At 40.6% G+C, this 13838-nt stretch overlaps 1 protein-coding gene across 7 annotated transcripts in view; it reads left to right on the top strand.

Annotated features, from left to right (window-relative positions):
- Positions 1-13838, top strand: part of LOC127646466 (ral GTPase-activating protein subunit beta-like) — a 50358-nt gene that overhangs the window by 32616 nt on the left and 3904 nt on the right. For 4 of the 7 annotated variants that reach the window (XM_052130151.1, XM_052130146.1, XM_052130147.1 and 1 more), the window contains 13 exons: positions 1386-1521; positions 3253-3386; positions 7279-7461; positions 7630-7781; positions 7864-8051; positions 8158-8261; positions 8411-8566; positions 9383-9592; positions 10198-10356; positions 10537-10696; positions 11170-11292; positions 11877-12013; positions 12222-12327. In XM_052130151.1, coding sequence (XP_051986111.1) covers positions 1386-1521; positions 3253-3386; positions 7279-7461; positions 7630-7781; positions 7864-8051; positions 8158-8261; positions 8411-8566; positions 9383-9592; positions 10198-10356; positions 10537-10696; positions 11170-11292; positions 11877-12013; positions 12222-12327 — 1948 coding nt within the window. The remainder of the gene's footprint in view (positions 1-1385; positions 1522-3252; positions 3387-7278; positions 7462-7629; positions 7782-7863; positions 8052-8157; positions 8262-8410; positions 8567-9382; positions 9593-10197; positions 10357-10536; positions 10697-11169; positions 11293-11876; positions 12014-12221; positions 12328-13838) is intronic. The other 3 variants (XM_052130152.1, XM_052130149.1, XM_052130148.1) reach the window with 2 other exon arrangements.

Raw genomic sequence — 13838 nt, 5'->3', positions numbered from 1 at the left:
TCACACTTAAATCATGTTAAAACTTATGTTGTTTACATCTTGTGTCTATACTAATGTTTAAGGACTATCCCCATTCACGTCCATTGTAAATGCCTCACAGTACGAAAAATGTATCTGAACTGGATCAGTTGAGCCTTAAACTCCAAGGGGGGCGCTATATCGTGAAAAAAGATTACACTTAAAATGTTAAAGTCTCCATGTACATAAGTCAGTCATATGAGGTATCATTTGAAAGGTTAGAATCTGAACTTTTCACTGATATCCATCACTTCTGTATTTGTTTCTTAAAATAACAAAATAAGGCCTCAAAACATTCGTGTCGAAAATGAGCGCCCCCTAGAGGTAATGGGGTAGAAATAATTATATTAAAATAAAAGTCCTTCACTTTGCACATAAATGGACAAGTCATATATCATATTAAAGCTCTCATTCTCAGGAATGTGACTATGTATCTTTTGTTGCGCTAATACCACAGTTTGAAAAATACTCAAAAGAATCACAAAGTGAAATATGATATATATATGGCTTAGATATATGATATCTAAGACATCAAATACAAACGTAATTTATGCTCTGATAACTGCTGCTGTAAGCCTCAAGAAGTTAAAACTTTACATCTTCTTTTACGTTAGGGAGTTAAAAACAATTGCCCCTTTTTTACTTGTCTGTGAGCATGCTTGGCTGAATAATCCAATGTTATATCTTAGATGTCCAGAACGTAATATGCCATCCTGAAGCAAAAGCATGCTAAACAAATCATAAGAAATATATTTTATATATATATCACTGCAAAATGGAGGATCTCGGCTTTCTAATGACACCTAGAATGAGCTTGTAGTCCACTCAGAGGCCGAGATATTAAATTAAATAATGGGGGTGTTGCTTGAACTGAAAATTAGACTGAATGTCTATGGACGAGCACATCTGTGTTTAAATTTGAGTGTAAAATATTGCATGAGGCAGCCCAAAAATGTACCAGAATTTAAGAGGTTAACTTGTTTTGTATCCATAATATTCCTTTGAGCGGTTAGAGCTAAACGCTGAATTGTCTGTAATGGAAAAGTGTGTCAGAAATGTGGCCTAGTTAGTGCAAGTACTCCGACACGTTACGCCACGGTGCTCATACGGGACATGTAAGTTCGAATCTGGCTTGCAACATTTCCCAAACCCATTCCCTGTCTTCCCAGCGTCATTTTCTATTATTTCTCTTTTGTCTTTATAATTAAAGGTATGAGGGAATTCAATACTCGCCTTATAAAATGCATTTAACTGATTGTGTCTTTTCTAGTATTTGTTTACACCAACTAAATTAAGTGATCAAACACACTATAAGTGATACGTTTACATTTCGTATTAATTCGTTTTTTTGGCATTGTTGTTTGTAGGTGAGTGTGGATGGTCATCCACTGGCTAAGAGTCACAGTCGCAATAACAGTGGCATCAGCAACGCTAGCGCCGGCAGCTCAGAGGCCACGACGCCAGACAGCGAGCGCCCTGCCCAGGCCCTGCTGAGAGACTACGGTAAGCAAAGCCCAAATGTATCGACTTGAGAGTCTCTGAAATACCATAAATGAACCAATTCAGCTTGTTCAGGAAATTACTGTGCTCACATTACCATAGCAACCAAAAGCGTGGTGTACTTCCTGTGTGTATTTCAGCCTCTTCAGAACACAAACCACATCACAGTACATCAACCGAGACATTTTACTGAAATGCGATTGGACGGACTCTCTGCTTATGCATTTGTTAGTGTTTTACAGTCACTAAATTAAATCTGTAAGAACATTTCCGATTTCGCCAAACATTATTAAAAACCTCATGTGGTTAGCGAACCGACATGTATATCTATCGCAAATCAATCTACAAAATGGACATATAATGTCATGTTTTCAAAGCATTTCCATGAGTGGAGAATTTTTTAATTGTTACGTTTTATAGTTCATACATCAAAGAGATTTGTTACACTGATATTTTATGCAACACAACTGGCTATCGACATGAAATAGTGGTCATTTGTATGAATATAGTACTCATTTGTGTTGTAATTAACAAAGAATTGGATGTCTTGTGATTAGTAAATTATATAGAGATGAAATAATATTAGAAATATGATTTATTGAACAGCAAATATATTTTGCGACACAATTATGTATCTTGAGTCACTAACGACTCGATACACTTATAGCAAAAAGAAAAAGTTGTTTTTTAAATTTTGGCTTTTTTTACTGGCATAACTTAAACTAGATGAGATAAAGTGGGTGGAATATGGTTCAGGGGTCACTAAAGAGTTAAATTGATAATTCACGCAAATATGTAAACCCAGTCATCGGTTACTCGCCTTAATATTGTTCTTAAACCCACATGACTTTTCTTTTATTTCTGTAATATACAAGATTTTTTTCCAAAGGCTTCTCTTTTTCATACAATAAAAGCAAGGCTGTTGATTTAACGTATTAAGTTGATTTAATTATACATAAAATAACATGTCTAAAATATTTCCTTGTTTATAGTCAAAACAATCAAAACAAAAACATGTACCAGTGCTGAAGAAGTAATCTAAAGTATTTAGATTACGTTACTGACCATGTGTAATTAACAGAATGTGTTACAAATTACATTTTAAAGCATGTAATCTGTAATCTGTAGTGGATTACTTTTAAAAGTAACCATCTCAACCCTGTCTGTAATGCTGTTTGTTAGCTTTGTGTGAAAAAGCTTGAAGCTGATATTGAAGTTGTCACTTACTGATAATCTTCTCTTCTGTGAAAGAGATTATGTTGACGAATTGTCATTTTTGAGTGAACTACCCCCATGTTTTTGTGCTCTTCTTAAAGTCTTCCATGTAATCATGTATTGCAGGAATGCTTTGTAATTCTCTGCATGTTTGTAGAAGTCGCAAACGTTTTGATGGTGCATTTAAAATGCCTTACTACAAATACACATGCAGCGGATGTTTATCTACTGTCTGTCGAGCTGTTGCGTTCATGTGGAACAGCTTTAACCAGTTTTGTTCTAAATAATGAATGCTTTTTGTTTCCTTAAAAATGCCTGTTGCAGCTTGTTATTTTGATTGTTTTGCCAGACTATATAACCATTGTTGTCTTTAACTAGTGTTATGACATCGCTTTTTATTTCTGTTTGCTTGCTTGTTTATCATTGTGTCACATGGGCGTTGACAGCATCTCTGTGCTTGGCTTGCATTGTGTGTGTTACTAACCCACTGTGTGTGTCATGCTGTGTGTTATATCCCAGCTCTCCACACAGATACGGCGGCTGGACTGCTCATCCGAAGCATTCACCTGCTCACACAGAGACTCAACTCGCAGTGGAGACTCGACATGAGCATTTCACTGGCCGCTCTCGAACTGCTCGCCGGACTCGCCAAGGTACACTCCGAGATTTGTATTATTTATAATATACTCTTATGTTTAGGGATGAGACTGTAGTCCATCCTTTGACCAAGGTGATGCAGGCAGAGGTCATTAAGGTGCACTGCAGTTCGACTGTTAGCTTGTGGTGAAATCCAAGATTCAGGCAGTGTCCAGTGAAGGATCCCATGTCTGACGGTTGGTGTTTGCGTCAGTTCATCCTCCGTGAAGTCCATCGTAGTATTTCTGGCTGGCACAGGCTGCAGTTATTCGTCATCACTCATCAACTCGTAGTAATGGGAGTCGGACGTCAGGCAGGACCAGAGCTGGATTTGTTAGGCTCAGGATATGTTAAGACAGGAAAACAAATAGAATAATATTAGTGTAGATGCCATTCACTTTAAAACTGGATTATAGAATATGAGAAGTGTTTCTGGTTCTGGCAGACCTAACTAATGCAGCATAATTGATAAATTAGTTGTATGTCTGGTTGAAAAGTCTTTAGTCTAGACTTAAACTGAGAGTGTGTGTGATATCATTGATACAGTCTGCTAACTTGGAAAATTGTGACATTTAGTCGGGTTTCGATAACATATAAAGTTGGGTATCATTGGCATAACAGTGAAAATGAATTCCATGTTTCCTGATAATATCTCCAAGGGGAAGCATGTATAAGGAGAAAAGCAGAGGCCCTAATACTGATCCCTGCGGCACTCCATACTTTTGTTTGATTTGACAATTCCTCATTTATGCAGACAAGGAGGTAGCAGTCTGATAACCAAGCCTGATGACCTAAACCAAGCTATTGCCTGTCTACAAATGCCAGCATAATTATCAAGCCTATCCTAGGGAATTTCGTGATCTTTGGTGTCGAAGGCAGCACGAAGATTTAAAAGCACTAATAAAGAAATGCAGCTGCGGTCAGATGATAAGACCAAGTAATTTGTAACTCTGATAAGTGCAGTCTCTGTACTAGTGGTCGAACAAATATCGCAGAGGCTGATAAGTCGACCGATATTCTAACCTTATTTTAATTATCGCATTGGCCGATATATTTTCTTGTTTGGCTGATTTGTTTCTTGCGGGCAGCGAGAATTGCCTGCTTGCATGTGAAAGCGATGGAGACATGTAAACGATCAGTCACGATTTACTTTGTTATGTGCCATTGTGTTACTAAACTAATAGACCGTGTGCAAACCTGGCATCCAGTTAATGAAACAAGATTGGAGGTGTGGGTTAGAGCTACTTTGACTTATAAAAAGCACTCAAACATTTTGAGTTTGCTATTCTCAAGAAGCATCTGCTGACGTAGACCTCAGAATACCTACAATCAAAAATTGGTGGTTTGAATAAAGCTGGAAAGGTTTACAAAGTTATCTCGAAGATCTTGGATATTCATCTGTCCACAGTTAGACAAACTGTCTATAAATGGAGGTGATTTAGTACTATAGATACTCTCACTAGAAGTGGCCGTTAGATATTCATCCGTCCACAGTTAGACACACTGTCTATAAATGGAGATTATGTAGTACTATAGGTACTTTCACTAGAAGTGGCCGTTAGATATTCATCTGTCCACAGTTAGACAAACTGTCTATAAATGGAGGTGATTTAGTACTATAGATACTCTCACTAGAAGTGGCCGTTAGATATTCATCTGTTCACAGTTAGACAAACTGTCTATAAATGGAGATGATTTAGTACTATAGGTACTTTCACTAGAAGTGGCCATTAGATATTCATCCGTCCACAGTTAGACACACTGTCTATAAATGGAGATTATGTAGTACTATAGGTACTTTCACTAGAAGTGGCCGTTAGATATTCATCTGTCCACAGTTAGACAAACTGTCTATAAATGGAGATGATTTAGTACTATAGGTACTCTCACTAGAAGTGGCCATTAGATATTCATCTGTCCACAGTTAGACAAACTGTCTATAAATGGAGGTGATTTAGTACTATAGGTACTTTCACTAGAAGTGGCCGTTAGATATTCATCTGTCCACAGTTAGACAAACTGTCTATAAATGGAGATGATTTAGTACTATAGGTACTTTCACTAGAAGTGGCCGTTAGATATTCATCTGTCCACAGTTAGACACACTGTCTATAAATGGAGATTATGTAGTACTATAGGTACTCTCACTAGAAGTGGCCATTAGATATTCATCTGTCCACAGTTAGACACACTGTCTATAAATGGAGATTATTTAGTACTATAGGTACTCTCACTAGAAGTGGCCATTAGATATTCATCCGTCCACAGTTAGACACACTGTCTATAAATGGAGATGATTTAGTACTATAGGTACTCTCACTAGAAGTGGCCGTTAGATATTCATCTGTCTACAGTGAGACAAACTGTCTATAAATGGAGATGATTTAGTACTATAGGTACTCTCACTAGAAGTGGCCGTTAGATATTCATCTGTCCACAGTTAGACAAACTGTCTATAAATGGAGATGATTTAGTACTATAGGTACTCTCACTAGAAGTGGCCATTAGATATTCATCTGTCCACAGTTAGACAAACTGTCTATAAATGGAGATTATTTAGTACTATAGGTACTCTCACTAGAAGTGGCCATTAGATATTCATCCGTCCACAGTTAGACACACTGTCTATAAATGGAGATGATTTAGTACTATAGGTACTCTCACTAGAAGTGGCTGTTAGATATTCATCTGTCCACAGTTAGACAAACTGTCTATAAATGGAGGTGATTTAGTACTATAGGTACTCTCACTAGAAGTGGCTGTTAGATATTCATCTGTCCACAGTTAGACAAACTGTCTATAAATGGAGATGATTTAGTACTATAGGTACTCTCACTAGAAGTGGCCATCCAGCCAAGATGACTCAAAGGAACACCGCAGAATGCTCAATGAGGTAAAAAGGAACACTAGAGTGACAGCTAAAGACTTGAATGAATCATTGGAGCTGGTTGGCTTCTCTGTTCATGAGTCTACTATATGGTTAACATTAAACAGGTATGGTGTTTATGGCAGGACATCATGAAGGAAGGTGCAGCTTTCCAACAAAATCATTGCTGTATGCCTGAAGTTTACCAAACACCACCTTGACACTCCACGACACTACTGGGAAAATGTTTTGTGGACTGATGAAACTAAGGTTGAAATGTTTTGGAAGAACACGCAGCACTACGTATGGTGTAAAAAGGGCACAGAATAAGATCATGAAAACATCATCCCAACGGTGAAGTACATCATACACAAGATCATGATTTAGGGCTGCTTTGCTGCTTCGGGGCTGGACCGCTTGCCATCGTTGAGTTAAAAATGTATTCCCAAGTTTATCAAGATATCCTACAGGATAATATCAGGGTGGCTGTTCGCCATCTGAAGCATCACAATGACCCTAAACATCAAAGTAAATCCACTTCAAAAAAAGAAAATCCACTTTTTGGACTGTCTCAGTCAGAGTCCAGACTTTAACCCAATATAGATGCTGTGGAATGACCTCAAGAGACCCGTTCACACCAGACATCCTAAGAATATGTCTGAGCTGAAGCAGTTCTGTAAGGAAGAATGGTCCAAAAATTCCTTATGAATGGTGTGCAGGTCTAATCCGCAGCTACCGGAAACTCTTGGTTGAGGTTATTGCTGCCAAAGGAGGATCGACCAGTTATTAAACCCAAGGGGCACTTACTTTTTCCACAGCACTTTGAATGTTTAATGGGATGTGTTCAATAAAGTCATGAAAGATTGTAATTGTTTGTGTGTTGTTAGATTAAACACATTGTGTTTGTCTATACTTGTGACTTTGATGAAAAACGTGAATTAACACAATTGGTTCCGTTGTTGCCATGACGATTAATCAAGTTCTTGACATAATTAATAGAATGCTTCACATTTAATGCATCACTGGTTGTTTTATCCTGTCAGGTGAAGGTGAGTGTGGAGTCGTCAGATCGTAAGCGTGCGGTGAGCTCCGTGTGCAGTTATATCGTGTATCAGTGCAGCCGTCCCGCTCCGCTCCACTCCAGAGATCTGCACTCCATGATCGTCGCTGCATTTCACTGTCTGTGCGTGTGGCTCACAGAACACCCCGACATGCTCAACGAGAAGGTACGGCAGAATAAACTCCACAAGTACTGAAACTTCAGCCACAATAGTCAGGGCTAAAGCTCAAAACATTCCCTCCTGTTATAGAATAATTAAGTTTGATTATTTTAAATTCTTCGTCCGAGGCCCCCTGCTGGAGAACTACAACTAATCTTTTCATGGTGTCCTTAGGATTGCCTGATCGAGGTGTTGGAGATCGTGGAGCTCGGCATCTCGGGCAGCAAGTCCAAAACAGGCGAACAGGAAGTGAAGTATAAAGGTGACAAAGAGCACAACCCGGCGTCCATGAGGGTCAAAGATGCAGCCGAGGCCACGTTGTCATGGTGAAGATTCTTCAAGAACATGAATTGATCTCTCTTGTTCCGCATGTAGGACTGTCTTGACGTGTGATGCTTTGTTTTCCAGTATAATGCAGGTGTTAGGGGCGTTCCCGTCTCCCAGTGGCCCCGCCTCCCCCTGCAGCCTGCTGAATGAGGACACGCTCATTAAATATTCACGACTCACCTCCACGTCTCACAGTAACTTCAGATATTTCGTTCTGGATAACTCCGTCATACTTGCCATGTTGGAGCAACCTCTCGGGAATGAACAGAGTGAGAAAATTCACTTACAGGGATATTTCACTCCAGAATGATCCCACATGTTGCTGTTCTTCCTTTAATTGCGACAGCTCTTACAAGTTTGTTTGTGTCTCAACAGATCCCTGTCCGTCGGTCACCATGTTAATCAGAGGAATGTCTGGTCGCCAAGCGTGGACGATGCAGCTCTTTCATCAGCCCAGAGGAGCAAGAGCCAATCAGAAGGTAAGAACCAGCCGGCACCACCAATCAGAACACGGATGTCAGTCAAAACCAGATAAAATGGTGAGAATGTGGCTTCTCAAATTCTGTTTATTAGAACATGATCTTAGTACCATCATCTCCTCATCTGACATTTTAATTGCGTTTTACAGCAGGTGTTTGTTCCAGAAAGTCGACCCACTCCCAAAAACGACGTAGGAATTCGATTTAACGTGAAGCACAGACCGTTCCCGGAGGAAGTGGATAAGATTCCGTTTGTGAAAGCCGACCTGAGCATCCCAGATCTCCATGACATTGTGGATAAAGAGGTAAAGAAAATATATATCTAACAAATTATTTTTTTTCATCTTATAGTTTTATTATTATTAATATTATTATTATTATTCCGCTAACAATGTCCGCTATGGCTACTCTGAATTTATTTTTTAACAGAAACAGTTTGAAGGATGAAGACAGTCACACTCGCAGTTTTAAGAAATGCGTACATTATATTAATCCTCATTTTGTGTGTCTCTGTCTGTCTGTGTGTGTTTGTTTGTGTGCGTGTTTGTTTGTGTGTGTGTGTCCTCACGTTCGTGCGTGTGTGTCTGTCTGCGTGTGTGTCCGTGTGCGCGTGTTTGTGTCCGTGCGCGCGCGTGTGTGTGTTTGTTTCTGCGCGCGTGTTTGTGTCCGTGCGCACCTGTGTGTGTGTCTGTGTGCGCGTGCGTGCTTGCTTGTGCGTGCGTGCGTGTGTGTATGTGATTGTGTGTGTGTCCGTGCGCGTGTTTGTGTGTCTGTGTGCGCTTGTGTCTGCGTGTGCGTGTCTCTGTGTGTGTGTGTGTGTGCATGCGTGTGTGCATGCGTGTGTGTCTGTGTGTGCGTCTGTGTGTGTCTTTGCGTGTGTGTGTGTGTGTGTGTCTGTGTGCTCGCGTGTGGGCATACTTGTGTGTGTGCGTGTCGCGTGTCGTGCGTGTGTCGCGTGTGTCTGTGTCTGTGCGTGTGTCTGTGTCTGTGCGTGTGTGTGTCTGTGCGTGTGTGTGTCTGTCTGTGTGTGCATGTGTTGTGTGTGCATGTGTGTGTGTCTGTGTGTGCGCGTGTGTGTGCATGTGTCTGTGTGTGCGTGTGTCTGTGTGTGCGTGTTTCAGTTGGAGCTGCAGCATGATAAGCTTCGATCTGTGATGGCTGAACAGATGGAATATGAGCAGAAACTCGAGCAGCAAACTGAGGACTTATGGAGGAACAAACCCTTCCCTGATCCTCTGACAGACTGTAAACCTCCCGCACCCGCTCAGGAGTTCCAGACCGCTCGACTCTTCCTGTCACACTTTGGCTTCCTGTCATTAGAGGCACTCAAGGTATGAGAACAGACAGTCAGACATTTCTTTCTTTTTTTTTTTAATGCTTACAAAAGTTTTACATCTAGAGCCAAGAGTTATATTAAAACAAATTACAACAAAAAGGAAAATAAATAAACATTTATATGTTTACTTAAACCTAAAAGTTAATTTGTATATAATAAAAATAATTTAAACAATATATATATATATATATACGTGAATATTATTTATAAAATATAATATATTGTAATCTGTAAATACAATATAATGTACAGTATATAGATAATGGAATCATATTTTATATCTATATAGATATAAAATATAATATATTTATAGTATACTTCACAGGAAGTATTTAGTGTATTTCCACTCTTCTAGCTACACTTAAGTGCACTTGGTCCAGTGTATCATATTTTATTATTTTATAAACATTTTAACGTTTAATTGTCATTTATACTCAATAAATGTAGCAGTCAAACTTGAAATACCTGAACTGCTCTTGTGAACACAAGGATCCAGAATGTTATTTGTGGATGAAATAAACATTGACCTGAATCTTATCTGTGTGTGTGTGTGTGTGTGTGTGTGTGTGTGTGTGTGTGTGTGTGTGTGTATTTCCTCAGGAGCCTGGTAACAGTAGACTCCCTCCTCACCTCATCGCTCTCGACTCGTCTGTGTCAGGCTTTTTTGATGACATCGGCTATCTGGACCTGCTGCCATCCCGACCATGTGACACTGTTTTCATCTTCTACATGAAAGCAGGACAGAAGAGCAGTCAAGAGGTGAAACCACAAGATCGATGACTTCACATTAATGTTAAGCGAGGCATGAACCTTGTAATAGTTTATTAGTCTAACTTGATGCATAAACAATAATTCAATTTATCTATGGTTGCAATTGTGTTGCGAATATAGTCTATTTTACAACAGCTTCATTTAAACTTGTCTTGTGTCAACCTGTAGATCTTGAGAAACGTGGAGTCTTCATCAAACGTACAGCCTCATTTCCTGGAGTTGTTGTTGTCTCTGGGCTGGCCGGTGGAGGTCGGGCAGCATCCTGGATGGACGGGCAGTGTGTTCACCAGCTGGACCATTAACACGACTAACGGCGCTGAAACTCCAGGTATGAACACACGCCAACTTTTGTTTTTGAATTTCAACGATTACATCTACAGTGCAAGAAAAAGTATGTGAACCCCTAGGATAATGGCGTCAGCAAAAGCTAATTAGAGTCGGAAGTTGGCAAACCTGGCATCTGTGCACAGTTAGACACATTGTCAATATATGTAGGTGATTTAGTACTATAGGTACTCTCTCTAGAAGTGGCTGTCCAGCCAAGATGACTCAAAGGAACACCGCAGAATGCTCAATGAGGTAATAAAGATCCCTAGAGTGACAGATAAAGACTTGAAGGACTCATTGGTACTGGTTAACATCTCTATTCATGAGTCTACTATATGAAAAACATTAAGGCGTGCTCTTCTTCAAGGTTTAGTGCCGTTTATATCTTTTATTTAAAGGTAATTTTTATTGAAGTGAAGCTCCTAAGTCAGAAAAAAATCGAATGTGTTGTGTGTCTGTTGTGTGTTTCTACAGATGATTGTGTGACTGTGGGTGACACCGGCGGCGGTGTGTTTAACGGAGAGAAGAGCGTTCTCTATTACGCTGATGCTCTGACGGAAATCGCCTTCGTGGTGCCTTCGCTAACAGACTCATCCGGTATTTATATGTTTTAACACGGTTTTATTTTTATATTTGTGTGTTTTTATATCCTGAACATTGAATTGTAGAACAAAAGCATCTTTTAATTCGCCCACTGTGTGTGTGTGTGCGTGTGTGTGTGTGCGTGCGTGCGTGCATGTTTGTGCGTACGTGGTGTGTGTGTTTGTGTGTTGTTTGCATGCGTGTGTGTGTTGCGTGCGTGTGTGTCTGTGCGCTTGGTGTGTGTGTGTGTCTGTGCGTGTGTGTGTGCGTGCTTGGTGTGTGTGTGTGCTTGGTGTGTGGTGTGTGTGTCTGTGTCGCGCGTGTGTGTGTGTGCATGCATGGTGATTGGTGTGTGTGCGTGCGTGTGCGTACATGGTGCTTGCTGTGTGTGCGTTGTGTGTGTGGTGCGTACATGGTGTGTGTGCGGTGCTTGTGTGTGCATGTTGTGTGTGGGGTGCGTGTGTGCGGTGTGTGTGCATAATGCGTGGTGTGCGTGCGTGGTGTATGTGCTTGCATGGTGTGTGATTGTGGTGCTTGTGTGTGTGTGTGTGTGTGTGTGCATTTGCACGGTGTGTGTGTGCGTGCGTGTGTGTGTGTAGCAGACTCTTCAGAGAACAGTTTCCCGACCGCACACTCTGACTCTCAGATGGAGTTGTTACCCAGTTTGCTGAAACAGCCCAACCTCACACTCGAGCTCTTCCCTAATCATTCTGATAACATGGGACCGACCCAACGGGTAAAAACTCTCACTGTCTTCTGCAACCTCTTCAGTCGTGACAATGTTCACAATATAACAGTCTCAAGCCCATTTCTGCTTATAAAACAGTTACCACAATTGTTCTTTCTAACACTACAGTACAATTTTACAGTACAAACAGTGCAAATATGATTTTGATATACAGTATGTTCATGTATGTATATGTGATGATGTGTGTTTGTGTCAGTCCCCCACAGTGAAAAGCAGGAAGTTGCCGACAGGCAGGACGATACCTCCTTTAGGACCAGACACTAAAGTGCTGGTGGTGTGGGTCGAGCGATACGATGACATTGGTAAAATGTTCTATATTCACCTCAACGTTTGTTATTGATTATGGGGTACACGATGTGATCGCAGTTTATTTGACCGATGTTGTTAGGGTGCAAATCTTTGGCAGTAAAGCGTACTAGACAGCAATTTGCTTTGCCCTTTCCCAAGTATAGTGACACTTGAGGTGACTGTTGTAACTCTAGCTCTGTAGGGAAATGTGCAATCTGATTATTAAAATTAAAGGGAGAGAGAGAGAAGAACTTGCTCGCCAGCTCCCAGACGCGCTGTTGCCCGGTCCTCAACCGCTCCTCCGCTCTCTAACGGACGCCAGCTTGCTCCTCCCCAGCGGAAGGCAGCGAGTCCTCCGGCCCCTGACGGATGGAACCGCTCCTCCCTTTCTCAGCAGACGGCCACGGTTGCTCCGGCTCTTGGTGGCCAACAGCGACCCCTCCGTCCCGAGGCAGACGGCCACGGCTGCTCCCTTGGCGGATGGTAGCGGCGAGGACTCAGCGACAGCATATCCCTCCTCCCTCCCGGGTTTCGGCACCACTGGAACAGTTAAAGGACGGGCAAGGAGGAGGCAGGAACCGGCTGAACAATCAACATAAACTTTTAATGCATAAATTAACTTAAACAGACACACATGCAATGCAGCCGCGTGCGTCTCTCTCTCTCTCTCTCTCTCTCTCTCTCTCTCTCTCCAGCACTCTTGACTCCTCCTCTTATCTCTCTCCCCCTGATTGGGCCACTCAGCACCAGGCGTGCACACTCACAGCCCGGCCACACCCCGCCTCGTCACAACTATATAGTCTGTATGTGCCTTGCACTACAAAGTGAATTAGCGCTCTGTTCACTTTTATCAGTGTATTGAATTGAACGGGTTGAACGACAAACACTCTTTATTGTTGTTCTCTGAATAAGAAATTGAATTACTTTTTCAATACCAAACTAGACTTTAAGTTAAAATACTTCCAGACTTTTGACTTTACGGTATTAGAATGCAGAAAAAGGGTCTGATCCGTTCCTTCAGCCACATTTCTCGTCCACGCTGGTTTGTGTCATATTTGCCGTGTGTTGTACATCTTGATCGTTGATGGGATAAAAGGACATCGTTACTTATGATGATAGATTAGTGCAAAATCGACAGAGGATTGCATCTGTGAATTATGTAATATTATTTAGCTATTAAATGATGCATTTTTTAAATAATCTCACAATATTTTTAATGTTGCAGAAATTTCTCTAAACTAATCAAAATTTCATCTGGCTCTGAGAAACATTCATATACCTGAACAAAACCGAATCGCATGTTTAAACTTGATTTAATGCAACAACAAAAAAAATGCTACTTTTTCTGAAAATATAGTTTTTTTTCTCAACCAACATAATTATTCATAATTTATTTAAAATTGTAATTGTAAGTTTTGTGGGTTCACACAGACGCATTTGTGATACATCTTTGAATCGATCCTGTACATTAAATGTTTTATTGTGATATTATAGTTTTAGGTCATGAATAAATCTGAATGATGTG

Source organism: Xyrauchen texanus, chromosome 7, assembly GCF_025860055.1.
Source record: "Xyrauchen texanus isolate HMW12.3.18 chromosome 7, RBS_HiC_50CHRs, whole genome shotgun sequence".
NCBI classification, from domain to species: Eukaryota; Metazoa; Chordata; class Actinopteri; order Cypriniformes; family Catostomidae; genus Xyrauchen; species Xyrauchen texanus.
The sequence above is the reverse complement of the archived record's forward strand: the minus strand, read 5'-3'. Positions and strand labels throughout refer to the sequence as shown.